Raw genomic sequence first — 25,252 nt, 5'->3', positions numbered from 1 at the left:
ATAGAAAAAAAAAATATGCCTATAAAACAAATGTTATCCCCTACGACTACCCCTCCTTGAATTACCACCTCCACCTCTTCTTCGACGATCATCTTGTAGTCTTGACATCCAATCTTCTAAATGACGGGTTAAATCATCAAGGCATTGCCAAAATGTCACATCATCAGTTCGGTGTCGAATGTCTGGGTGGAGTGGGTAAGCTCTTGCACCTAAGTATTGCAGACGCTGCAATTTTAAATAAATGTTATCATACGACAATTTAGTCATAATAAATATAATGAAATTAAATAAAATAAAACTTACTGCAACTTCAGACATATCACATGATTCTATTGGCATTGATGTTAATGCGACATCTCTATGAATTCGAATATGAGTGCGAGCTTGGTAATAGTCAAGATATCCTTCTACCATTTCAGTAGAAAAATTTGCTCTATAAGAACCTGCTTCACCTACTCTAAAACAATGATTCATCCAAGAATCCCATGCGCGAAGGTTCTCATCGTGTTTGCATTTATATTTGTTGTTCTCTGGTCCTCTATAACTAGTTTTGGGATGCAATAAACGTAGGGGTATAATTTGCACATATCCAAATTGTCTCAATACACGATCAGACATATATGGCTCTGTAATATCCCTATAATGAATTACACCAGAATACAATGCAATCGGAAACGTCTGATGAGGATTTCTATCAAATGGAGTCCACACTACCTAAATTTTAAAAATAACAATATGAGAAAAAAATGGTGAAGGATATAGTAAATATTTTCAATAGTACAAATATATATAATTGCTAACCTCATCAACTTTCATATCATCTAGTATGCGTCTATAAGACACCAAAGAATCAATACCGACATTATGAACATGTGGAGGGATCCATTGTTGTGCATGCGGTAATCTTAAATCCCATTCCTTGTTCTTTTGGGGCCGAAATGTCGGAAATTAAGCATATATCCAAGCCTAAAAAAAAGTAATAGTTTTATTAACATTACAAATTTTGATATTAAAATGTAAGGAAATTTTTTATTTAATAATACCTGAAGGAGTGTTAAACATCCAGCAATTTGAGCATTGTCAAATCTGGAAGCTACCCCTAATTGACGATACATATATGTCAAACAAGCAGCACCCCAAGCATAATCTTTAACCTTTTCCAAATCAACCAAGTATGGTAGAAGATAAGGACTAACACTAGTAGATGACCTGTCTACAAAAATAGTACACCCTAACAACCACAACAAGTATCCAATAGCTTCTGATGACGAATGCAAATTATTTGATGAACAACAACCTTGTATAAAGTTTAACCGCACGCTCCCCCTACGATATTCATTATCCACCTCAGATGTTGATATATTAAGAGTGGTTTTTAGATGCTCTTTTAATTGGGAAACTACGGGTTTACCAAAAACTGCTTGTCCGGTGATAGGAATACTTAAAATGTATGCAACATCATGTAGCGTTATTGTTAGCTCTCCGAAAGGTAGGTGAAATGAATTTGTTTCTGGATGCCACCTCTCCACAAAAGCAGATATTAACGGCATATTCAAATTAGAATACATACAATCAGCCAGATGAAAAAGCTCACTAGGTATAATTAATGACTTCACCTCCTTATTACGAGGTTTCTACTTTTGTAAACGCTCACTTTGTTTGTGACCCTTCAATACATTTCATTCCTATTCAAGTCACAAATAAAGTGTAAGAATTCAATATAAAATATGTATTTATCTATTACCAATTAAATTGTTGAAATGTAGATTGTAAAACAGATTAAACAAATACTACAAATTAAAAAATAAACTAACTACTTAGACTTACCCGACCATGCCAAATATAATATGCAACGTGACCACGAAAGCTCTTTAGCAATTTGGGATTTGTTGGGCCACCATCTATTGAATCTTGCAACTCACTATAGTCTTCAAGACAAACCTGTTTATCTCCCCCAAATTGCCCATGCACCTCAAAGTTACCTCGATAACTACTCATTCTTGAGCCAAATTGTTGTTTTGACAATGGCTCCTCCTCCTCCTCCACAGCCTCATGCTCCTCCTCCACAGCGAATGAATTCTTTGTCTCTATGGCTAAAATTGATTCATTTGTTGAGGGATTAGGGATTAAAGAGGTAGAAATGGTAAATGAAAATGAAAGTTTTTTATTTTTGGAAAAAGGGTATTTTAGTCTTTTTAGGATTTGATATCATTAAATTATTTCTGCATTTAAGTTATTTTGTAGTACTTGCGAAAAAAAAGAGACCGTCCTTTCTTCTGACTGGGACTTTTGTCAATGATGCTCAGCCATAGCCAAAATCACAGTTTCATTACTCCGTTAAAATAATTTACAATGTCCGGGAAACTGGTTAGATTAATTAATTTTATCTCACTTTGTTGATTTACTATAATTACATTTCAGTGAATTTTCAAAATCTTCTCACATTTCCACTCTATTGTTTTAGTATAAATAAAACAGAGGCGGCTCTTATTTTTGCCAAATTTCTCTCTCCTCCCTTTTCACTTCTTAACCCAGTCTTTAATTTTTTGTAATCTCAATTATTTTTTGGAACAAGTTTCATTTTCTTTTATTTGGGTAATTTTTACTTGGTATGGCATCTGGAATTTTTTCTGGTGAAGAACACCCTCATCAGCATTTTAAGTGAGTATTTTTTTAAAAAAAAAAAATTAAAGGTCTAAATTATCAATTTTTACGTTATTATTATTTTAATTATAATCATAATCATAATTACGTATATATAATTCTGAATCTCCATTTCAAGTGTCACAAATTTGATTTCTATGGTTTTCTGTGCAGCTGCTGTTGTAGTGGTGCTTGTGTAACTACGAGTATGATTCGATCTTCATTAGAGAAAGTCAATTCTGTAATTACACAGGTGTTTTTTTGTATTTTTTTGGATTAATGCAATTTTATTATTTATTACGAGTATATTTTTTTTCGTCAGGGAATATGTAGTTTTTTTTTTTTTTTTTTTTTTTTTTTAATAGAAAAGGGAATATGTAGATTTTACTGGTACAATTTCTTTTTTTTTTTTTTTTTTTTTTTGTTTTTTAAAGTAATTGCTTCTGATTCGACAAAATCTCTCTATATAGAGATCTGAATATACTTATGACTAAATTGATTTTTCCTTTTTTTTTTTTTTTTTTTTTTTTTTGGGGGGGGGGGGGGGGGGTGGTCAATAGGTCCATAATCAACTGAATCAACTACGGTCTCTATTGCAAAATTCTGCCCTGTCTCCAACTACAAGGTATAGTTTGGTTGGTTACTTAATTTCTGTATTGTAATTGGACTTTGAATTAATTTTTTGAGGGAAAGAAGAATATTACTCCGTATTTTGTAATCCACTTTTGTTATATGACATGTTGATGTTGTACTTTTATACGGAGTACTTTGAATTTAACTTTAATTTGTTTGATTGTTTAATGAGATTACCTGCTAATCTATTGTTTGCTTATGATTTAGCTTCCTTTTCTTGATATCAATGCAAACATCAATGTTCTTATATTAAGGGGATAGTTCATTGTTTGGTTGATGAGTAATCTATGTCTTAGATTTCCACAAATATTTCAATTGATTTGAAAGAAGACTAATGCTACGGAGCCCAGTCTAAACTTATTTCATTTTGAGCAAACTAGTAATATCATAGGAAGAATCGCTATTGCAAAACTTACGCATTTATTTACAACTTTGTCATTTGATGAATATTAAGGAGATAAACTTGGATTTTCTCCATTAATGCTCAATTATAAGTATAAGGATTCTGCATTTTCAATGTTTTACTTTTCCATTGTTTTTTCTCCCAAACCATGGTAAAATTGTGGAATCGATGTATAGGAGTAATTGTTTTCATGTCTCCCAAAATATGGTAAAATTGTGGAATCTATGTTTTCCCAACATTTTTACTTAGTTTCCTCGTAAATGCCAAGTATCAAACACAGCATCTAAACCTGATGGCCTTTAAAATGCACATAAATTATCTAGGGTATACATAAGTGATCTTAGCTTGTTCAATTAATAATGCAAAAGAAAGGTTTTGTGTGTAATGATCAAGCTAAATATTTATTCATATTTGGGTATCAAATTTTAGTTAAATTTTATCTAGATTCATCATGGATTGAAATTGGAAATTCTAATTTCCAATAATTTATTAAATTGGTCATAACACTGATGAATATATTTGTTAAAAAATATCATTTACACTTTGTTTGGATAGGAAGAAATGGAAGGAATAGAAGAGAAGAGAAATGGAGGGGCACAAAATCTCTTGTTTGGGTAAAAGATTAGGGGAAGGAGAGGGAGGGATCCATTTTCCCTTTCTCTATAATAACCATAATCTCTCCAAAATTGGAGAGATTTGGAGGGATAATGGAGCTCACCTCCCCCTCCCTTTCTTTTCCCTTCCCTTCCTCCATTTCCCCTCCTTCTTTGCTATCCAAACAAAGCGTTACTAAATGTCTACATGATCATTCATTGTACAATTATCAAATAAGTAGAGAGTTTCTGAGATCAAAATTGCTTTTATTTTCTTCATTGGTGCTACACTTTCACTACTTGAAGAGTGTACGTGTTCTAATAGTGTACAATTCTCATGTACTTGACAGTTGACACCCAAAATTACATTATACCAGAATTAACTGTTTTATTTTGACCCTTGCTGCAGCTCATTGCCAGATCACAGCGAGTCATCTGCACCAGGAAGCTTTCGATTGTCCTTTAAGGGCATAATACCTAATGAACTGTTAACCAACACCAACATAGAAAAGGAGGGTACTTCACTTAAAGTGGAGTTGCTTGATGAGTTTGGTAAACGAGTAGAAGTTGGTGTTGATTCTTGTGTGAAGATTAAGATTGATGTTCTTGATGGTGATTTTAATGTTGAGGAGGAACAAAATTGGACCGAGGAGAAATTCAAAGAGAAGATTGCCCGGCCAAGAAAAGGTAAAGGGTCACTTTTGAAGGGAAACACCAAGTTTTCATTGAATGGAGGAGTTGCTGATGTTTGTGGCTTTTCTTTCACGGATATCTCGAGTTCAATGACAAATGGAACGTTTAGGTTTGGGGCTCAAGTTATAGGTGGTCTTCCTTCTGGAAGGGTTGTAAGATCAGCAGTAAGTGAAAAAGAATTTCGGGTGAAAGTAAGCCGCCTAAAAAGTAAGTAACTAAGTACACCTCTTATTACACAGTTTCGAACTTAGCATATTTCCTTTATCCTTGTTTTTATATTTTGTTTGCTGTTTCAGAGACTAAGAAAAGATTATGCGTAGCAAATACATACCCGGGCTTAGCAACTTAATATATTCTTTCTTTTTGGATGTTCATCTAGTGTTGATTGGACATTTTCCTATTCATCCAGGTGAACGAAAGCGTTCAAATCCATCTCCTGAAGACGATTTATGGCGATTGAAAAACATAAACAAAACTGGGCCAGTTTGTTGTAGGGCAAAGGAAAAAGAAATTCATACAGTGAAGGACTTCCTACAACTTTATCACACTGATGAAAAAAAAATGAAAGCTGTAAGGACTATTTTCGTTGTTAAACATGCTAATTTCTAAGCATCACTTCTGCTAACAGGTCTCATGCTGATCACTCTAAATGTTCTGTTCTTGTCAAAATCAGATTCTAAGAGTTCCTGAAACAAAGTGGGATGAAATTGTAAAAAATGCCGAGGCATGCACATTAACCAAAGAGCAGTATCGGTACTATGATGATGCATCAGGGGATGATCTTATATTAGATTGTGCCTTCAACATTAAAAGGGTTACATTCAAGGGTGGAACAACCCAGCTTTATAAATCTCTTGATTTTACCCAAAAGGTACCTGGTGTTCTCTGTCTCTGATCCTGTCCACCTCTTTTTTAACTGGGGAGGAGAAAAAAGGAGGAAGATTCTGCTCATGCATGACTGTCCAAGATATATAAACTTGTGGTTTAGATTTACTAATTGGATTTCTCTGTTCTTTTTGCAGGAAAAAGCTGGTAAATTAAGGCAATCTGCATATGAAAAACGACATAAGCTTGAACTAATTGTACCAACTCAAGAAGGACTCGCATATCCATCTAGTGCTGAACAACAGGAGCTTCAAGAAGAGCAAGAGCAACAACCAGCAGCAGCACCCTCACCATACACTTACTCCAGTAATTTACCTATGCAATATCCTGGTACTGCAGCAACATATCAAGGTATAGACAATGACAGTCAATCAGATAACGAGTATCTTAGGGCATTTTCAGGATAAAACTGATATTATTACAGAACAAAAAAAAAAAAAAAACAAATATCATATAATTGCTTGCTATATTTGCCTCCTTTGCTAGATTTTGCTTAGAACAAGCACCTCCGTATCTTTTATTTAAGAAAAACAACTGGAGGAAATGTCATTTGTTTATAATCTGTATAGTCGCTTGCACTAATTATATAATCATAGTACAATATTACTTGTTCGAAATTTAGTAACTTTGGGCTCCCCACTTAGACTTGTGATAAGTATTCCCTTTAAATTGACTATGCTTGAATGATTTGCTTTCCTGATGTTGGTTTGAACATTAGTCTTATAATGAATGATGCTAACTGATGCAAACTCTTCAAGTTTCAGATGATTTATTGCAAAACATGGGAGTCGCCACTGAATCAGCATGTTTTATGGCTTATGTTTCTGGGGTAAGCTAGCACTACATTTTTATCATTGACTGGTTAGAATAATATTTCTATTTTCAAGACAATAAACACATGTTATATGTGAAAGAAATTATAGGACATGAAAATGAAGTCGCTGTATATTTTAAGCAGGATACCTGATACAGTCATACTAGAAGTGGTTATCTTTTTTGTACATGCGCGCCTATGAAATTGCATATATTAAACACACTATAATTAACATCCTTATATACGAAGTAATTATGTATTGTTAACTAAACAATTTGTTTTACCTATTTAACAGGATAACATTCCAAATCCTGCAGTCAATATGCCCGTGCAGATATCAGATCATAGCCTAGACTCACTGGCGTCTTTGCCACCTGAATTATATTCAGGTTCCTTTCTGTTTCCTAATGTGTCTACTGATTCTGGTACGGAAAATCTTTTAAGAACCTGAAATTCAGAATTCTTGTTTTGCTTTTATTTATTTACTCCGTATTTATTTTATTTTTATTTTAAACCCGGGTTTTAGATGTTAACCTTAATTTGAACAATGTTGTGTAATTGAGCAGGGATGCAACAAGTGGATAACTGTGCTTCACAGTCTTCACTAAGTACAAGTCCATCTTTTTCCAAATTTGAAGAATTTATTGCAGGGGTTTTGGCTGAGGACGAGGCTTCTCTTGGAGACTCGCAGGCTTTAAATAATACAGATGAGTTGAGGACCGAAACTCCAAGCAGGCTTCGGGTATACTGGAGGAAAATTGGAGTTAAACTAAATTTTATAGTAAGGATAAGAAGAATAGATAGTTACAGACCTCTGAAGAAGCAAAAGACTGGACACACAGACAACTGATAAGCGTTGCAGTTGCAAGACAAAGTTTAGATGATACATTAATTTCATACAAGCCAATATGTGTGCTTGATTTGTAAGAAAATTGAAGGATTTCACCTACTGAGTTGTGAGTCATATAGCTGTATTTACCTGGTGTTTCATTTGTACCAATTTTAATGATACATTCCACAAATAAACGATCATTACAACTTGTAATGAAAATCAGGAAACCTCAATCAAGCCATTACTTAATGTTTAGTACATGAAATTCTCGGTCATAAAAAAATTTCCTGTTCTCTATTGAGTTTTGTATGGTTTTTATATTGAATCCTCTGTTGTAGAAATGTATATCAAAAGATTCTAACGCAATAAATCTATAGAATCATCAAACTGTTAGACAATAGAACCTATCAGTTAAAAACATCATTAACTTCTTGAATTAGGATATCTTCTCTAGTAAACTCCAAAGAAAACGTTGATTTAGATGCAATCAGTGTTGCAGTAAGCCAAATGTCAGAATTTTAAGTCCAAATAATATATGAACGCGTATATCCCGCGTTAAATTTCCAAAGTCACGGCAATTATGCTCAATGAAGTCACTGAATCAGCCGCCAATTTTTTTTTTGAAGAAATATTACAAAAAAAGTATATTCCTCCCTTCACTAATTAATTACTTTTATTGTTAATATATTGTCTTTTATATCTATTCACTCACCTAATCTCTTATCCTATGACCCCACATTTGCAAATCACTACATTGCAGAAGTAAATTAGTTGGTTAATTCAGTTTAACCCAATTGACTTTCCAAATTTAACCTGAAATATCAACATTTCCATGAAATTTCAATCTTTTCTTTATAAAAAGATAGGCAGTGCTGCAGTGCTTCAGTGCTTGGTATTCACAACTTCTTATTTCTCTCTTTCTCTCTCCTTAAAAACTCTCTTTTTTATTTAATTGGTAATTCCAATTTTGGGTACAAGAAATTCAATGGATTCTAGAAGATTCATTGGTGATCAACAACCCAATGAACATTCCAAGCCTCCTGAGTAAGTAGTTTCATCTGGGTTTTATTGTTTATGAGTTGATTAGCAATTAGTATCCTCTAATGAGAGTTTTATAACTTTTAGGGAATGTTGTTGTAAAGGTGTTACTAATTTAGGGGAAGTGAAATGGATGCAAGATTTAATGGCCCACCTTAAGCCTACAATTGGGGAAGAGGTAATTAATTTTAGCATTCCTTTTTCTTATTTGATGGGTTTATTAGAATTTTAATGTCATTGTGTGTTATTCTTTTACTCAATCATACTTCTGATTCGAATTATTAAATTTTTCGTAAAAAGGGTTTTTCTACATAGTACCCTGTTGTTTAGAATGATTAGACTATTCGGGAAACGATTGTTTACATATTGGGTAATTCATTGTTAAATGTCATCAGGTTGAAAAGGCTGTGAATCGAGTTCTCGGACCGCTTCTGCCCTTATTACAACATTGTGTCCTGCCTCCTAATTCAAGGTATAACTTGGTTGTCTGTGATTTTTTTTGTTATGCTTATTTGTAGTTATGGGTTGTGTCTGATTTGCATAGATCTTGTAAAGTGAGATGTCTCAACTATAAATATTTGGAAACACCTAATAAAAGATCATTGACTTCATTGGTTGACTAAAAGCAGTGATGAATTTCTTTCCCAGAAGAGAGATTATGCTAATTATATCAAAGCATATGATCTTGCCCCTTTTGATTTGTACTTTGTAGTTTGTACTATTATTTATCGCGCCGCGATCCAAAGTAAGGGCCTGTTCATATTTACTTATTTTCAGTTCAGTTCAGTTTAGTTCAGCTCCAATCAGTTCAGTTCAGTTCAGCTCTTAATTTCCCTCTCTTAAAATATTCATTTCAGCTTAGTTCAGTTCAGTTCAGTTCAGCTCCAATCAGTTCAGTTCAGTTCAGCTCCAATCAGTTCAGTTCAGTTCAATTCAGCTCAATTTAGTAAATATGAACAAGCCCTTTATAGACCTAACTTTTGAAGTAAGGCTTGGTGCAAGATTTTATGGTCATGAACGAATCTTAATTCTCTTTATCATCCACCTACAACTGTTTTGATAGTTTAATTGTTAACTGTTGACTGTTGTCGCAGCATGTTGCCTCAACAGGCTAAGCCATCTGCATCAAGGTGCTTGAAATTGCAGTTTAAGGGTGATTTACCTGCTACACTCTTTACCATGACTAAAATAGAAGATCAGGACGTTATGCTTGAAGTGGAGTTGCTTGATGAGTCTGACAACAGAGTAGATTTTGGCCCTGAATCTTCTCTGAAGATTAAGATTGATGTTCTTGATGGTAACTTTGATGTCGAAGGTAGAAATGATTTAACAGAGGAGGAATACACTAAAAATATCACTCCTCCAAGGAAGAACAAAGGATCATTGCTGAAGGGAAATTGCGAGATTAAAATGAGCAGAGGGGCTGCTAGTGTCAGTCATATTGCTTTCACTGATAACTCAAAATCAACGAGAAGTGAAAAATATAGACTAGGAGCTAAAATTGTTAAAGGGCTTCCCCCTGGAGTGGTAGTAATGGCAGCAGTAAGCGAAGCAATTAGGGTTAAAGAACACCGCCTAAAAAGTAAGTGTAGTCTTCATCTTATATGCAACTTTAAAGAAGTGCTTTGCATTTAGCTTTTTTTCATTTCCTTCATTGTTCTTTGTTCAGGTGCTAAATTAAGGAATGCAAAACAAAGCGAGCTTCCAAAATTAATAACCCCTACCCACCAGAACTCTGATCAAGAGCTCACAAACCTATCAATTATTCAAGAACTACCACAACCGCTGCTGCCACCACCAAGTTGGACTTTTAGTGTAAGTGGATTCAGGCATAGTATAAATGCAAGCAGCCTTTCAATCAGCAGTATTCCACCCACAAATGATTATCATGATGCTGCAGCAGCAAATCAAGCCTGTCAAGGGTATGAGCAAACAATAGCACAAGGCGGGTATTTCCAAAATCATGGTAAAAATATGGCTTCATTTGCTTGTTTGAAGAAACATAGTTCTGACTTCTGAGAGTACATTTGTTATATCCGAATATTTCTGGGTTCAATTTTGCATTGTTAAACTAGTGGTGCACGTGAATGTCTATTTTCCAGGTTCTACGGTTAGTTTATTACTAAATGAAGATGACGAGAAACTGGAAGCATTATTACAAACTCAAGAATATATGGATATGTTGAGAATATTAATGGAAGAGACTCCAGTCACCACTCCACTGCAAGAGGAAAGGAGCAATGTTACCAGGAAGCTAATATCCGTATTTTATATGACCAAAGCTGCTACTATGTTCATGATTTCAGTTCAGCAAAATGCAAGTGCCCCTAAAAAGAAGCGAAAGCTTCAATGAAACCATTTTTTTTCAGGTTTGTTGCACATTACCTCAGTATCTCAGTAGCTTAATATCTTTTTTCTCCTGGCTCATGTGTTTTCTGTTTCGAACTCAAAACTTGTGTTAAGAATCTACACGCTTAGCTATATAAAGCTCCAATGAGTTGGGCGACATGTTGTATAATGGACTTCGCTGGTGTTCAGTCTTATTGGATAAATTTTATTGTTTTCACGTCTAGGTGTGTTTCATATGAAAAGTAAATCACGCTAGTTGGATCAATCTGAAATCGCAGCTTAACCAGCTCTAATTAATCTCTAAGCTTGATATTTTTTCACACCATCTGATTATTTTCTTTTTCTCCAGAATGGGGAAAAAAAAAAGAGAATAAATAAACAAAAGGCAGCAGATTAAAATGATTTGATTCTGGGCTTGAAACTATGATATGTGACCAAAACGTGGGTTCATTTCTGCTACATCCTAGTGCCCTGAAGAAGCAAAATCATAATAAAATGACAGTGATTTCAATGGTTAGTTATTCTACAGAAAACTAAACACGTCTCAGGAAATTCAATTTACGTATCTCAAGTGAATGGATCAAACCATTGCTTAACTTGAGCTCTGGCTCCATTAAAAACAATTGCAATCAATAAGAAAACGAATGCAACTCCCTAGCAGATCAAAAGCAAACACAGCTTATACAAAATTAACAGGTTAATCCACATTTACTTCATACATGTATATTCCAATTTCCAAAACACAGGTTTTAAGGTTTTTGCCTAAAATCCATCAATCATATTTAACATATGACTTACTGAAACACAAGTTCACTCACGATATCTGTTTATACACAGCTGAACATATATGCTTTAGTCGTTCCTCCTTCCACCTTTGCTCTTAATTATCGCTTGCTCAGTTTTCAAAATACTTTTTCAGCAATTCTTTGTCTGCATCACTAATATTTGGATCATTGAGTAAGCTCACAAATGATGATATAGTGTGATCATCAGAAGCAAACTCTTTGTTTGTCATTAAGCTGACAAGCTCTAAAGCTCTCTTAACATCCTTTCCATCTATAAATCCTCTAATAATTGTATTGAAAGTGCATTCATCTGGAAAGCATATATTGTCCTCCATATTCTTCAGTAATTCATCGGCTTTTGCTAGCAACCCTTCTTTACAAAACCCTTTTATCATTATGGTGTAAGCACGCACATCATGCAGCCCTTTAGCTGTGAGAAAGGAGAAGATGTCCATCGCTTCTCTAAGGCGCCTAGCTTTACACAAACCATCCATTAGGATATTGTATGTAATTATATCAGGGACCACTCCAGTAATCTCCATTTGCTTCATTGTTGCTATTGCCTCATCTACTTGTGCATTCTTACACATGCCATCAAGCAATGAATTCCAAGCGATTACATTTGGCTTTAGTCCATGAGCTTCCATTTCCTTGAAAAACAGGTGTGCAAGCTTGAGCTGATTGTCTTTGCACAAGGCATCTATAAGAGTGGTGTACGTGATAACATAAGAGGCTAATCCGTTACAATGCATTACTTGGAGCAGACCAAGAGCTCTCTCAATCTTTTTAGACTTGCAATAGCCATTGATTAACCTGCTGTAAGTAACTACATTAGGTTTGCAGCCATTTTCAACTATCAAATCCATAAGCTTTTCTGCCTCATCCAACTCACCACGTAAACAATATCCATCTAACAGAGCAGTGTAAGTGATGATATTGGGAACCAAACCAATCTCAGTCATGTATTCAAAAATGTCCCGTGCTTGACCAACCTTGCCATCTTTACAATAAATATCAATAAATATGTTGTAGGTCTGTATGTCAGGAGTTCTGTTATTCCTTAACATCTCAGTCATCATTTGTTGAGCCTCTTTCTGTTGTCCCAAAGTGCACAAACCTCGAATTAAGGTAGCATAGGTGACAACATCAGGGGAAATTCCCTTGACTTTCATCTCCTTGAAAAGATGGAGAGCCTGAGGTAATAACTGGTGTTTGCAGAGACTATCAATGATGGTGTTGTAAATGACAACATTAGGCATAAAATGGTCAATAAGACTCCATATTTCTGAGGAGTTTGAGAGCACCGGAATTATCACCGGACCTACAGAGACCTTTGAACATAGAACCATAGGGAATAATCATTTGGACGAACACCTAAGAAAAAGAGGTGCCTAGAAAGAGAAATGACAGTGGAGAAAGGGGGGTTGGGTTTAATCTTACACATGGATGAAAAAAGCTGATTGAAATCGTTAATATCAGGAAGCGGGCGAATCAATTTCATACGATGAAAGAGGGAAAGAGGAAGTTCAACAGTAATAAACCCTAATTTGGATTGTTGTCTAACATAATTGAGAAACAATTTGGGGTCATCAGAATCAACATCAATGGCACGAAATAAATAAGAATGAAATCGAAAATGAGAAAGTAAAAAAAAGGAATGAAAAGGAGAAGAATGGCGAAGAAGAGTACCAAAACCAGCGACTTTCATCATCTTCATCATCATCTTGCCACTGCCAAACTTCCCTCTGTTCGTATCAATTTTGAAGCATACTATTCTCTTTGTTTTTCATTTTCACATTATATTATTCTTCTTTTGGTAGGTAAATTTTGGAGCATGCTATTCGTTATGACCTTTACCTACTACCCTCACGTACTACGTAGTCTCGTGGCTCACAGTTTTTTAAAAGCTTGCAAACATGTACGGTTGTACGGAGTATTTGTCTCGTGTTCAAAGGTAAACAATTAGAGAAGTTCTGACACTAACCCGATTCATTCAATTAAAGTATTAAACTTATAAATAATCCTTGACACTAACCCATTTTTTACATGTCCAATTTATGTTGTTTTATATGCAAAAGTCTTTGTCTCGTGTACAAATGTAAACAAAAGTATTGATAACTTTTCCTTACAAAAAAAATAATGCAAAAGTATTAACCTCAACCATAATATACTTTGTATATCATTATTTGCATAAATTAATGCTTATTTCCTTAAGTTGTCGAGTTGTTAGTTTCCCGTAGAGAATCTCAATAATAACACAACCTATTTGACTAAATGTATCACATCATGTTGACTAGTTTAATTAAACTTGTCGTAAACCCAGAACACTAACCTGGCTTCTTTGTATCCGATTTGTGTCTTGTTCTCATGTTATGTCAAATTTTACCAATTCTAATTTATTTTAATGAAAAGGTCATAACATGTGTGCCAAATTTGATTTCATTCATTTGTCAAAAGCCCAAAAGAACAAAAAATTCTTAATTTAATTTCAAAATTCAAATTATGTAATGAACATTTTATTCTTCCATAACTAGTTACAAAACATAACAGTAAAATTTAAGTTACAATGCACAAGGCAAACATCAAAAATTCGTCATGCCTCATAACCTTGTTCCCTTCTCTTCCTCGAGCATTCAGTTAGTATTGCCCATTCTTTTTAAAGCATCACTGATATACATCATCATCACTAATCTTCTCTTTCTAACTTCATAGGATTCATCTTCTCAAAATAGAAGCTGTTGATTTCGACTACACTTTGCTCTTTCTTCCCGATCAACAATATAAAATATACACATCATACGTGTGACTATATCTACACTTACCTTAATTTAGCACAACAATTGTACTTCACTTGCAAGAAAAGGGATTTCTTAACTCCACAAGACAGGAGAAAAATTTCAAATCACTTGCTTCCCTTTAAATATCCTGTTAAAAAAGAAGCAAGATATTCACCTCAATATAAAGTTATTGCATTGCATGCAGCAGACTTTGCAGAAATACGTCGTACAAATAAAAAATTAAGATACTTATTCCACAAAACATATATTCTGGAAATTTCAGACTCAACATTCGACAAGATGAAAATCACAATAAAATTGATTTGGATGACTTGGTCATCGTGAACAACAGAACAAAGATTGAAAGGGTTCATGAATTTTGCAACCTTCAAAATAAACCTCATGTTTAAGCTGAAGGGAAATTCAACAAAATACATCGAACCATTGAGAGAAAGTAGTAGTTGAGAATAGCTACTTGACATGCAATATCGAATGTCTGTCAATTTCTACAATACATCCCTGTTCAATTAAAAGAAAGATTATGATGGCAGGATTTGGTAATGCAAATGTGGGATAGATGAGAAAACTTTCAGGTTGCTATCTGGTGATGATGCAGTTAGCTCCCATAGCAATCAATTAAGCGATGTTCGGTTGAACTGCATGAAATCTTCATGCCAATTCAATTATCCATGCTTGATACTTTTTTTAGGTATAAATATAAGGAAAAACATAAGTAGGAGGTCCTCATCTTGAAAGGAACACCTAATGTATCACTTAAAAGTATTCGTGCTTGATACTTGACAGTTGACACTCCAAATGAATATGCATGTGCACGCTTCAACTTCATACAAAAAGGAGAGATTACTAACCACCATTTAAAATACAAATATAACCAAGGACACTCATAATTGAGTTAATGACTCTGATACCCAAGCCCAAGTGTGAATCTCATATCCTAGCCCAAACAGCAAAGATGTATGACTGACAGATGATTCTCCAGAGTTCACTCAACTGCACCCTATTAATTTCACTATTTACTCATATGATGGCTTAACAACTGCTATGTGAGGTTGATGCAAAGGGAAATGAGTTTTTGGATACTTACATGGTAAAACCAAAGCTTACGTTTGCTACAAGTCACTGAGCTCAAGCCTATAGCTAACAAGCCTTTCTCCGCTTCCCAGCTAATCTGGAACAGCTAGTTTCACCTTAAAATTCCTATTGGCAACATCTCCAATAAAGACATAAGAAAACTCATCGTGCACAAGATATCTTGTAACTAGTAGAAATTCAGTCAGTATAGTAATCAGAAGAGCTGATCAAGCTGCAGCAAGTCACCTCTCAAATCTCATTGTTATGCAAAACAGCAAAACTAAGTTGCAGAAATGCCTTCTCTTTAAAAATTGCTAGGGCTAGTCAAGTGAATGCACCTACTCAACTTGAAGAGAAGTTCAAAAAATATGTATCATTTTAACTGGTCAACAAGGGGAAGCAGCTAGGACCAGGATCTTGTTGGTAATTATTTCCATCACCCTTGAACTTCAATAGACATGGTAAATTATGAAGTCACAAGGAGGCCCCACGCAGACAATACAATAAAGGTTATAAAGCAGAGCAACAAGTGGCCTTTTTCAACATTAATATTTATACTAACTCAGCAAAAGGCAGAACGTGGTTTCTCGCAAAAATAACTATTGGAGAGGGACTTTGAAATTGGTGCAGAAATTTTAAAGAGTTGATTCCTGTTCCATCTTTTCAAAGCTATCAATTATAAACATGTTAGAAGGCTTGAAGCAATCTGAATTTCAGCTAAAATGGGATGTTGTGATAGAGATTGGTTGCAATCTAACCATGTGGACAATCTTCTATAAGACTGTTTGGTACTTGTTAAAATAACCTCAAGCGAAAACAACGGAACAACATTAACAGATGGTGAAGTTTAGATGGTTTGCAACTGTATAACAAGTGCAAAACACAGTAGAAAAAACAATAACACCTTGATCCCAAAATTTAATACCTAGGACTGGCAAACTATCTAACACCCTAACTTCAAATTAAGGCATTAAGCATTGACATTCTTCAGCAATTCTATTAAGTGACTAACTTCAAAGATCGCAGAACTTAAATTAAGGATCAATACAGTGACTAAAACATATCCAGAATCCTTAACAGTTAACACCATTCAATCATATTTCATAATCATTGTTTTGTCCACACACACACACACATACACACACACAAAAAAAAAAAAAAAAAAAAGAAAAAAAAGAGCATCTCATATGTCATACCTCATAATAGTATTTAAGACGACATCACTGCAGCAAACAAGGGCAAGCAACATTTTCTCTAATCCTTTCATTCATTACAAACATACAGCAAGTTCAAAATTTAGTAGCAAACCTTTCAGTAGGAGATCAAGGGAACGTCTGACAGCTGCAGCTTCTTTCAATAAACAATCAGTCAAAATCCATAACTAGGATATTGTGAACAACAATACAGGTGAACTGCTTGAGCATTCTCCATCACCCTTTCACCCCTGACATTCCAAATAAAACTTCTCTATAAGGTTGTGCATTTCCACATAACTCATCTAATTAGAAATATGGAATCATATATAAAGATTCCGAGTAAGCATACAGGACCTGGTTTAGAGACTAAAACTAAATGTAACAATGATAAATGTCAAACCTTTATAAAGCATTCTCTGAACTGCACAAGAGCCCTATACAATGTGTTTACCCTCTTGCAATATCCATCACACACTGTGAAAATCCCATTACCAGCTCCGCAACCTTCCTCCTTGATAGTTGAATATATTACCAATTTACCAGCAATTCCTGGGGCAATTTTCCACACACATAAATTCCCGCTAATCAAATAAAGCTCCAACATCCCAAGCATCAACATGACAACACGTCTCTAACACGTGATCGGTGATCCCCTTCTTAGCAAAAACAATATTGCCCTCACTTCAATACCATTGAAACCTATGCTCCAACATCTCAATCAAACATACCCAATTATGTTTTCAATGCCCCAAAAGGCCCTAAACAAATACAATTCTCAGGCATTTTCTCATTTTTCCCCAATACAACACCCTTGAACTAAAGCACTATAAGCGACAACATTCGGCGAAATCCCTTCTCTTTGCATCTCATCAAACAATTCAATAGCTTGAGACATCATATTATCTTTACAAAGACCATCAATGATAGTACTATATATGACAACATCAGGCTTACAAACCCCCTCAGATTGCATTTTCCTGAGAAAATTAATAGCACCCACATTATTTCCTTTCCTACAAAGTCCTTTAATAACAACACCATAAGTAACAACATTAGGTTGAATCCCAAATTTCACAATTTTATCCAATAATTTAACAGCTTTATCAACATTATTACAATTTTCATCAATAAGGCCATTGATCAGGGTAGTATATATTACAATATCAGGCTCATACCCAAGCTTAATACGCTTACCGAGTAGCGAAAACCCGAAATCGACCCGACCCAAATGACAGTAGCAATTTGTAAGAATACCCAGTGAATTCTTATTGGGTCGAAACCCAGATAATTCCAGCTGCTTTGAGAGAGAAATGACGACGGAATGATGCTTTTGAGGTCTCATTTTAGAGATGGCGATGAAAAGATGATTGAAATCCATTGCAGAAGGTAAAGGATCCAACGATAGCATTTGATTTAAAAGAGAAATTGCGTGATTTATGTTTGTAAACCCTAATTTGCATTGTTGTGAAATTGAATTGAGATGCAATCGATTGAGGATTGCTTCTCTGAGATTAAACATGTGAATGAAATGGGGGAGAAATTTGATTGGAAAAAATTAAATTAATTTGGAGATGAAGAAAATTACGGAGTATGAAAGATTTGAATTTAGGGCGCCTAGTAATTTCTTTGATTTAGGGCAAAGATTGTTGGATCTTGTAGATCTTTCGTGTGTGGGCATGTAACCACAATTTTTCTTGGTGTAAAGGCCCAATACGTTGAGGCTTTTGTTTTTCTACATTCGGGAAGAACCTAAGAAAATTCTATCCCTAGTGAAAAATTAATTATTTATGATTTTCAAATAATGCTATTTATCGCTCATAAAATCGTGCAACGTACAAGAGTAATTTAGTAGATGGTTAAATGGAAAATAAAGAAGTTTGACATATAATAAAAGCTTAGCTCATTGGGTCAATTAATAGAGCACGTATTGACCTCGATTGATAGTGAGTTAAGAAAGGAAGGGGAGGGAAAGAGGAGGAAAGGAATAGAAGAGAAAGGGAGAGGAAGGATGGAGAAAATACAAGTTGATTTTCATGATAAACAACAATTGATTATCTAGTGGTAATATTGTAAATAAATGTCCAACTTTTTTTACTAATTATGAGTAGATTTGTTACTGGTGTACATCATGTAGAGGTCTCCCTCTAGATAAACGTTAATCGTTTATCATGAAGATCGATGGGGGCTCCCTCGGAAAGGTGAGCTAATTTTCTTCCAAAATTCTCCTATTGTGGAGGGATAATGCCAAATAAAGAGATAGGGAAAATGGAACCCTCTCTCTCCTTCCCCCTCCTTTAATTCTCCCAACCTTTAAACCCTTTCAAATGTTGTTAACTTGTTATATATACCAAAGTGCAAGGTGTACCTAAATATATATTTTTGCTCATTTTGATGATTGAATTGAAAGAGATTCTTTTTCATTTTAATGATTATTCTAGTTGCTAGATGGGACATAAGTGTCAACGTTGAATATGTACGATTGAATTCACTTCAGCTTAATTTTAGTTCAGTTCAGTTTAGTTCAACTCCAATCAGTTCAGTAAATGTAAACATACCATTAAATTAATAGAATGAAAACTCTTTTCTTCAAAATAATTATAAAAAAATCATTAAATGAGCATTATAATAACCTTGTATGTTTCTTACACCCAAGTATACACAAATTTTTTCACAATCCATTATTTAAACAAGAAAGATTGTCCTCCTCATTATCTTTTCTCTTTTGTCCTTTTCCATTTCTTTAGATTCAACAAATTAGAGTGTCTGAAATGAATGTAATACAAAAGACTAGTACATTTTTAATATGACAATATTTGTCTTTATCGTGAACAAAGATGTAATCCGCAACTTTTAAGATTGATTTTGTTTATATTTTGTGCAAGTATATGCGAACATTGAATCATCTTTGATGATACAAAAATGAGCAACAAGTTCCAAACTACAAGTACTCGTCCTACATGACCAAATCATTAAGTTTTGTACAAAATCTAAAGAACACTCTTACACTCACCATGACACAATCACCAATTTAGGCAATTTAATCTTCCAACACTTCCCAAAACACATCGTTTAAGACACGCGACCTAACAACAACACAACAGACAACACCACTTCCTCTAAATTAATTTATTTTTTCCAATTTCCAACGTGGCAAGTAAAATGGCAAGAATCGTAAATAAACTCACCTCCAAGGTCAATCCCAAACTCACACAACAAAAATATCTTCTCCCCCCACCCCCTCTTCCTTCACTTAACTTTATCAATTCTGAAATTCTCGAACTTTCCTCCATCGTCAGCATCTTCAATTCCACCCCCTCTCTCTCCTCTTCGGAGAGTTAGAGAGAGAAACTCCCATATAAATCCCCACCTCTATTTTCCACAGATATTTTTCTCTCTCCTCTTTTTTCTTCCATTACAATTTTCTCCATGATTCAACCCAGTATATAATTATATATATTCCTCAATTTGTCGACTCACCTTGGAATTATATTTCTAATTTTCTCAGCCGTTTGATCTTGGTGAAAAATGGAGAGAAGTGGAGGATCCAACGGTGGTAATGGATCTTGCTATTACTCTGTTCTTGGTCTTCGTAAGGATGCTTCTGCGTCTGACATTCGTTCCGCTTATCGGAAACTTGCACTTGTATGTATATATATATATACTCTCTTTTCGGCTCCGTTTGTTTTGACAGAAAACATTTTTCGCGGAATTTTTTAAATTTATTTTTTAATTTTAATTTGGGTTTGTGAAGAAATGGCATCCGGATAGATGGGCGAGTAATCCTTCCGTTTCCGCCGAAGCGAAACGCCGGTTTCAGCAAATTCAAGAAGCTTATTCAGGTTTTTCTCACTAATTATAATTTTACTGATTTTTTTATTAATTTAATTTGATTTGAGTTAATTTTATTTTTGGGAATTATTATGTAGTGTTGTCAGATCAGGGTAAGCGATCAATGTATGACGCCGGATTTTATGATCCTACGGAAGAAGAAGATCAAGTTCGTATTTTTTTTTTTTTCATTTAATTTTTTGGTGGAATTAAGAAATTTTGCATGTTGATCATTTGCCTATTACGGCGCCGTTTGTAACTAAACGATGCCGTAATGTGACAATTTTGTTTAAGAATTAATTAGGTGTAATTATATGGAACAGGGGTTCTGTGATTTTATGCAAGAGATGCTCTCAATGATGGACAATGTTAGAGGCGAGGTAATTTCTCAACTTTTTCTCTACAATTAGCTAAATAAGACTCCACGTAACTATATTTCGGTCAATTGAATGTATTGTTCAGCTCTTTTTAGTTGACACGTTTTAACATTTTAACTTGTAATTCTGCAAATGTGATAGTACTAGTTAATTAAAAATGTATGTCAAAATTACGTATCGATTGGTGTTTAATTGGGGCCCTTGTTAGTTTTAGGGTTGTTTTCTTTAGTAAATTATAAAAACACTGGGACTGAGGGTGAATTTTGATAATTTATAAGGGGGTTGAAATGAAATATGAAGATAATTAAAGGGTATAAATGAAAATGACAAGGGATACTTATATTTATAAGTAATAATGCATGGTAATACTAAAATGGCAGACGGAGAGTCTAGAAGATCTACAAAAGATGTTCGTGGAAATGGTAGGTGGTGGAGATGGGATGTGCTTTGACTTAAACGCTGATCAAACGGCTGCTAAAAGATCACGAAGTAGTGGAACTTGTGCAGCTACCAAAGGGAGCGCCGCACCCAAGCGAACCTCCCCTCGTTGCTGATTCATTCAAACGATGTCGTTTATTACTTGTTTGTGATTTTTCTAACCAAATAGTGTCAATTTTTAGGCTGCTTCTTTTTTAATTGTTCAATAGGTTTTTCTTTTTCTAGAATTGTTCAACCTCTTTCGAGTATTGAGTTTGTAATTGTTAGATTATTAGTGAAATGTGAAATAAATATTTTCATTATTGTCTTATTAGTACTCCTATTGTCTTTTTTTTATTTGCTATATTTGCATTTGGCTTGATTTTTAAGGGAAGTGAAAAAAATAGAAAAGGTGAGTATAATTCCAAAAGTTAAAGAAAAAGGTGGCAAAGAATAGTGTAAATCTAGATATTATTAATGCCAATAAAGGAAATGTTGTTAAAATGAAAAACACCCGAAACCAGCAAATTAAAACTGATTGGAATTACTATTTTAGTATCTTCTTTCTTTATTTCAAATTTACCACAACATAAGCGTAGGTTTTATGCTAAGGGCGTGTTTACATTTATTGGAGCTGAATCAAACTGAACTGAATATTTTATGAAAGAAAGGAATTAAGTGCTGAACTGAGCTGATTTGACCTAAATTAAAAGTAAGCTGAAGTGAACAGACTATAAGTATGAAAATATATTTTCAAAATAAATAAATAAATTTGAAGTATATATTAATACAGTATTATAACTGAGTATTCTGTGTTATTATACAAAGTATAATTTATAACACGAGTACGGAGTGCTTATTAGTGTTGATATAAGATCCCGGATTTTTATTCAAAGAGGACAACAGTTTACCAAAGAATAAGCAGATCCATACGAAAACTGAAGGAGATGGTACAAGTAGCTTCTATATATGTCTAAAAAAATTGCTCCTACTTGTTAATCTCTTTCATAAAAGTTTTGTTATAACACCCATTTAAGAAATACTAACAAATTCATATTGAGTACAAGGATTACGAAGTACTACGTATAATTTAATGCCAACAAAGACTACTTAACTACAAAGTGAATTGTGATAATTCACAACTATAATAAATTTTAAATTGTAATTATATTCCTTTTTTTTTTGGATTATCAAATATCAACTCTATTATAAATATCCCCCAAAAAAATCTTAATCAAGAGTAGGTTATTTTAAGTTTAGAAGTGGCTAGAAGAAGAAATGCTTTGATGGGAAGAAGAAATGCTTTGATGGAATTTATAATATTAATATAGTAATATGATTAATTAATTAATTACAAAGGATATGACCAATCATAGATGCGTGGAGTTGCTTCTTTAGTTTAATTAATCGAAAAATCAACAAGAAAGAGGGAAGAAATAAGAGAAATAGTGACACATGGTGTGCATGTAGATTCCACAAGTACGACTTTGGTCGAATTAATTAGTAAAAAATTGAATTAGGCCACAATTATTTTGATTACCACATTATCCTGTCTTCTTGTGTCTGCTTTCTAAATCTTTTAAACGGTTTCTTTTGGGGTTCCAAATTTTATCTTTCCCAATTCTGATGAATAGATTTGGAATTCGCTATGATTACACCAATATGTAAGTGTAGATTATGGCCATGTTCTCATCAGATTATTTTCAATTCAGTTCACCGTCTAATTTCCTTCTTTCATAAAATATTAAGTTTCAGTTCAGCTCTTATAAATTTAGTTCAATTCGGCTTAATTCAGTTAATGAGAACGGGCTCTATGCCATATTTATATGGTTGTTACAATTTGAACCAATATCAAGAGTTTGATTAGTTAAGTTTACAATACAAGCAACTCATGTTCGAGCTTTAGCTTGGGTAAAGCTCGAATATGGTAATGACTAATGACATCCAAAATTTTACTTACAACGGTTAACTCATGCGCTCTAGATCTCCAACACATCAGCCTAGACGTGTTAACTCATGTAGTCATGTTATCAAAGAGTACAATCATTTTCTTATTATGACAATAAAAGGCCAACTTGGTAAAAGTTTGAGAGCAATAGCCAAAACTTAATTTAAAATCAAATCTTGTCTACATTATTATCATGACAACTCTCTTTACTGTCTAAAAAGAATGTATGTTACAACAAGCGTACATTATTCTTTGAAAATTAATATAGAGTATTAGTATATCATAATACAAGTTGGTCATAATTGAATTTCTCATTATATTCAACTAAGAATGATTATTGAGAGAATTGAACGAAAAAGATCAATATTGCATACGAATTATAATTTTGCTCAATCATGTCAAATCTTGCAAGATGAGCTGGGATAAGGTTATGATAATACAAGAACTTGAGGTCCAAATAGTACAAGAAATTCAGCAATTATTTTGAGATACTTTTATCTAGAGCTGTTAATTCGGGTAAACGGGTTGGGTTAGTGTGAGTCGGGTCATCTCGGGTCGGGTCAATATCATAACATATGCGGGTCGGGTTCGGGTTGGGTCATACTTGAGTCGGGTCACGTCGGGTCACGTCGGGTCATATATCTTATCGGGTTTAGATCGAATTAGTAAAAGATCGGGTTACATTCGCTTCAATCATGTCAAATCTTGCAAGATGAGCTGAGATAAGGTATGATATTACAAGAAATTTAGGTCCAAATAGTACAAGAAGTTCAGCAATTATTTTGAGATACTTTTATCAATTCCTATTTTAGCAATAATCTTGAGATTCTTGTATGTTTAGTCTTTTCATTCATACAGTGGATTCATTTTTCTTGCTCCCCATAAAGTTTAGGTCTCATGGCCCTTCTAATGGATATTCCTCTTCCTAATCACATTTCTTATTGTTTACTTTACAAATAGAGCTAATCGAGTGGTTAAGATCGCTTAAGTAGTCAAATTAATGAATCGTTTATAACTAATTATATGCACTACTTGTCAATTTGCAAATAATTAATGCACTAGTTTTCCAGTATATTTTTTTAAAAAATATTGAATTTATTTAAGCAGAGCATAACAAGTTACCGATTATATTTTGTATGTATGTATATAATTATCCTTTTTATCCATTATGGGTATGAGGATATTATGTACTACGTAGGTTCACTCATATGCAAGGGTCGATTACATCTCAAATACTCCAAATTAAAGCCAATCCTTACAAGAATCAAATCCTTACATGTTGCTCCAATGTTCAACTATTCTCACCCATAGAAATTTCAAAGTATTACATCCCTAAGATCATGTTGTGAGACGTATGCTACTAAATTAAAATGTGGGACCAACAACGTTAGTTGATAAGGTGTTCAATAATCAATATGTATACTTTGTGGCTAGTTTGGCATGGAAAATGCAAACAATATCAAATTCCCAGCTGCTTCTTTTGACCACTAACTTGCTGAAATCAACGTATGTGATATGTGGTGCATTTCTTTAGTCTAAAACTTAAAGCTATGTTTTCCTTGGTTTTTACTGGATTGCAAAAGATTTCCTACAAAAACTCACAAGCACAAATGTTTGAAGATTTTTAAAAGGTTTGCTAGTAATTACAACAGAGTTTAACTTTTCAAAAACAAGTCTTACCAATTGCTAAATGCTAACAATATATTTTCCATTGCAAAATTCAAACCACTTGCTTGAAAGTGTAAATTTCCAGGTACATATATAATTCCTCCGCGAGATCAATAGCCTCTGTTAGGGCGGACTTGGGTATGAGCCATAAACAAGACTAAAGCAAAAGGTCAAGGATCAAATTACATACTAGTATCGTCTTTCTCACGGGGTGCCCTTAAAAAGAGATCGAAAAGAGACTTTACATTGTGTTTACAGGAAAAAGGAAGGAAAGAAGGGTC

At 34.0% G+C, this 25,252-nt stretch overlaps 5 protein-coding genes, 1 long non-coding RNA gene and 1 pseudogene across 8 annotated transcripts; 3 read left to right on the top strand and 4 right to left on the bottom strand.

The window, feature by feature from the left end:
- Positions 1-33: 33 nt before the first annotated feature.
- Positions 34-1,566, bottom strand: LOC110708958. The gene is made up of 3 exons (XM_021887186.1): positions 802-1,566; positions 304-714; positions 34-225 (listed from the first exon to the last, which is right to left on the bottom strand). The coding sequence occupies exons 1-3, from the start codon at positions 814-816 to the stop codon at positions 34-36; spliced, it is 618 nt and encodes a 205-aa protein (XP_021742878.1). The 5' UTR covers positions 817-1,566.
- On the bottom strand, positions 818-1,550 carry LOC110708956 (protein MAIN-LIKE 1-like). The gene is made up of 2 exons (XM_021887185.1): positions 1,044-1,550; positions 818-832 (listed from the first exon to the last, which is right to left on the bottom strand). The coding sequence occupies exons 1-2, from the start codon at positions 1,548-1,550 to the stop codon at positions 818-820; spliced, it is 522 nt and encodes a 173-aa protein (XP_021742877.1).
- An 880-nt stretch (positions 1,567-2,446) lies between the features above and the next one.
- On the top strand, positions 2,447-7,779 carry LOC110708741 (calmodulin-binding protein 60 F-like). Of its 2 annotated transcripts, none has more exons than XM_021886952.1 (10): positions 2,447-2,661; positions 2,818-2,896; positions 3,204-3,268; positions 4,682-5,172; positions 5,375-5,535; positions 5,639-5,836; positions 5,988-6,201; positions 6,609-6,679; positions 6,960-7,089; positions 7,231-7,779. In XM_021886952.1, the coding sequence occupies exons 1-10, from the start codon at positions 2,612-2,614 to the stop codon at positions 7,512-7,514; spliced, it is 1,743 nt and encodes a 580-aa protein (XP_021742644.1). In that variant the 5' UTR covers positions 2,447-2,611; the 3' UTR covers positions 7,515-7,779. The 2 variants fall into 2 exon arrangements, with proteins under 2 accessions (XP_021742644.1, XP_021742645.1); XM_021886953.1 differs by having other exon boundaries at positions 2,452-2,661; positions 6,615-6,679.
- A 460-nt stretch (positions 7,780-8,239) lies between these two features.
- On the top strand, positions 8,240-11,100 carry LOC110708738 (calmodulin-binding protein 60 D-like). Of its 2 annotated transcripts, none has more exons than XM_021886951.1 (6): positions 8,240-8,540; positions 8,639-8,712; positions 8,930-9,006; positions 9,629-10,116; positions 10,204-10,500; positions 10,637-11,100. In XM_021886951.1, exons 1-6 carry the CDS (start codon positions 8,519-8,521, stop codon positions 10,885-10,887), a joined length of 1,209 nt encoding a protein of 402 aa, XP_021742643.1. In that variant the 5' UTR covers positions 8,240-8,518; the 3' UTR covers positions 10,888-11,100. The 2 variants fall into 2 exon arrangements, with proteins under 2 accessions (XP_021742643.1, XP_021742642.1); XM_021886950.1 differs by having other exon boundaries at positions 8,622-8,712.
- Positions 11,101-11,164: 64 nt separating this feature from the next.
- On the bottom strand, positions 11,165-18,840 carry LOC110708739 (annotated as a pseudogene).
- Positions 14,105-17,510, bottom strand: LOC110708740. Its single transcript, XR_002508792.1, has 3 exons — positions 17,134-17,510; positions 16,846-16,981; positions 14,105-14,593 (listed from the first exon to the last, which is right to left on the bottom strand). It is a non-coding gene; the product is annotated as an uncharacterized LOC110708740 (long non-coding RNA).
- A 1,152-nt stretch (positions 18,841-19,992) lies between the features above and the next one.
- LOC110708737 (dnaJ homolog subfamily B member 3-like) lies at positions 19,993-21,679 on the top strand. The gene is made up of 5 exons (XM_021886949.1): positions 19,993-20,375; positions 20,485-20,572; positions 20,660-20,730; positions 20,885-20,941; positions 21,319-21,679. Exons 1-5 carry the CDS (start codon positions 20,259-20,261, stop codon positions 21,490-21,492), a joined length of 507 nt encoding a protein of 168 aa, XP_021742641.1. The 5' UTR covers positions 19,993-20,258; the 3' UTR covers positions 21,493-21,679.
- The last annotated feature ends 3,573 nt before the right edge of the window (positions 21,680-25,252 follow it).

This window comes from Chenopodium quinoa, unplaced genomic scaffold (genome assembly GCF_001683475.1).
Source record: "Chenopodium quinoa cultivar QQ74 unplaced genomic scaffold, ASM168347v1, whole genome shotgun sequence".
In the NCBI taxonomy this organism is placed as follows: domain Eukaryota; kingdom Viridiplantae; phylum Streptophyta; class Magnoliopsida; order Caryophyllales; family Amaranthaceae; genus Chenopodium; species Chenopodium quinoa.
This window is presented reverse-complemented; position numbering and strand designations above follow the sequence as displayed.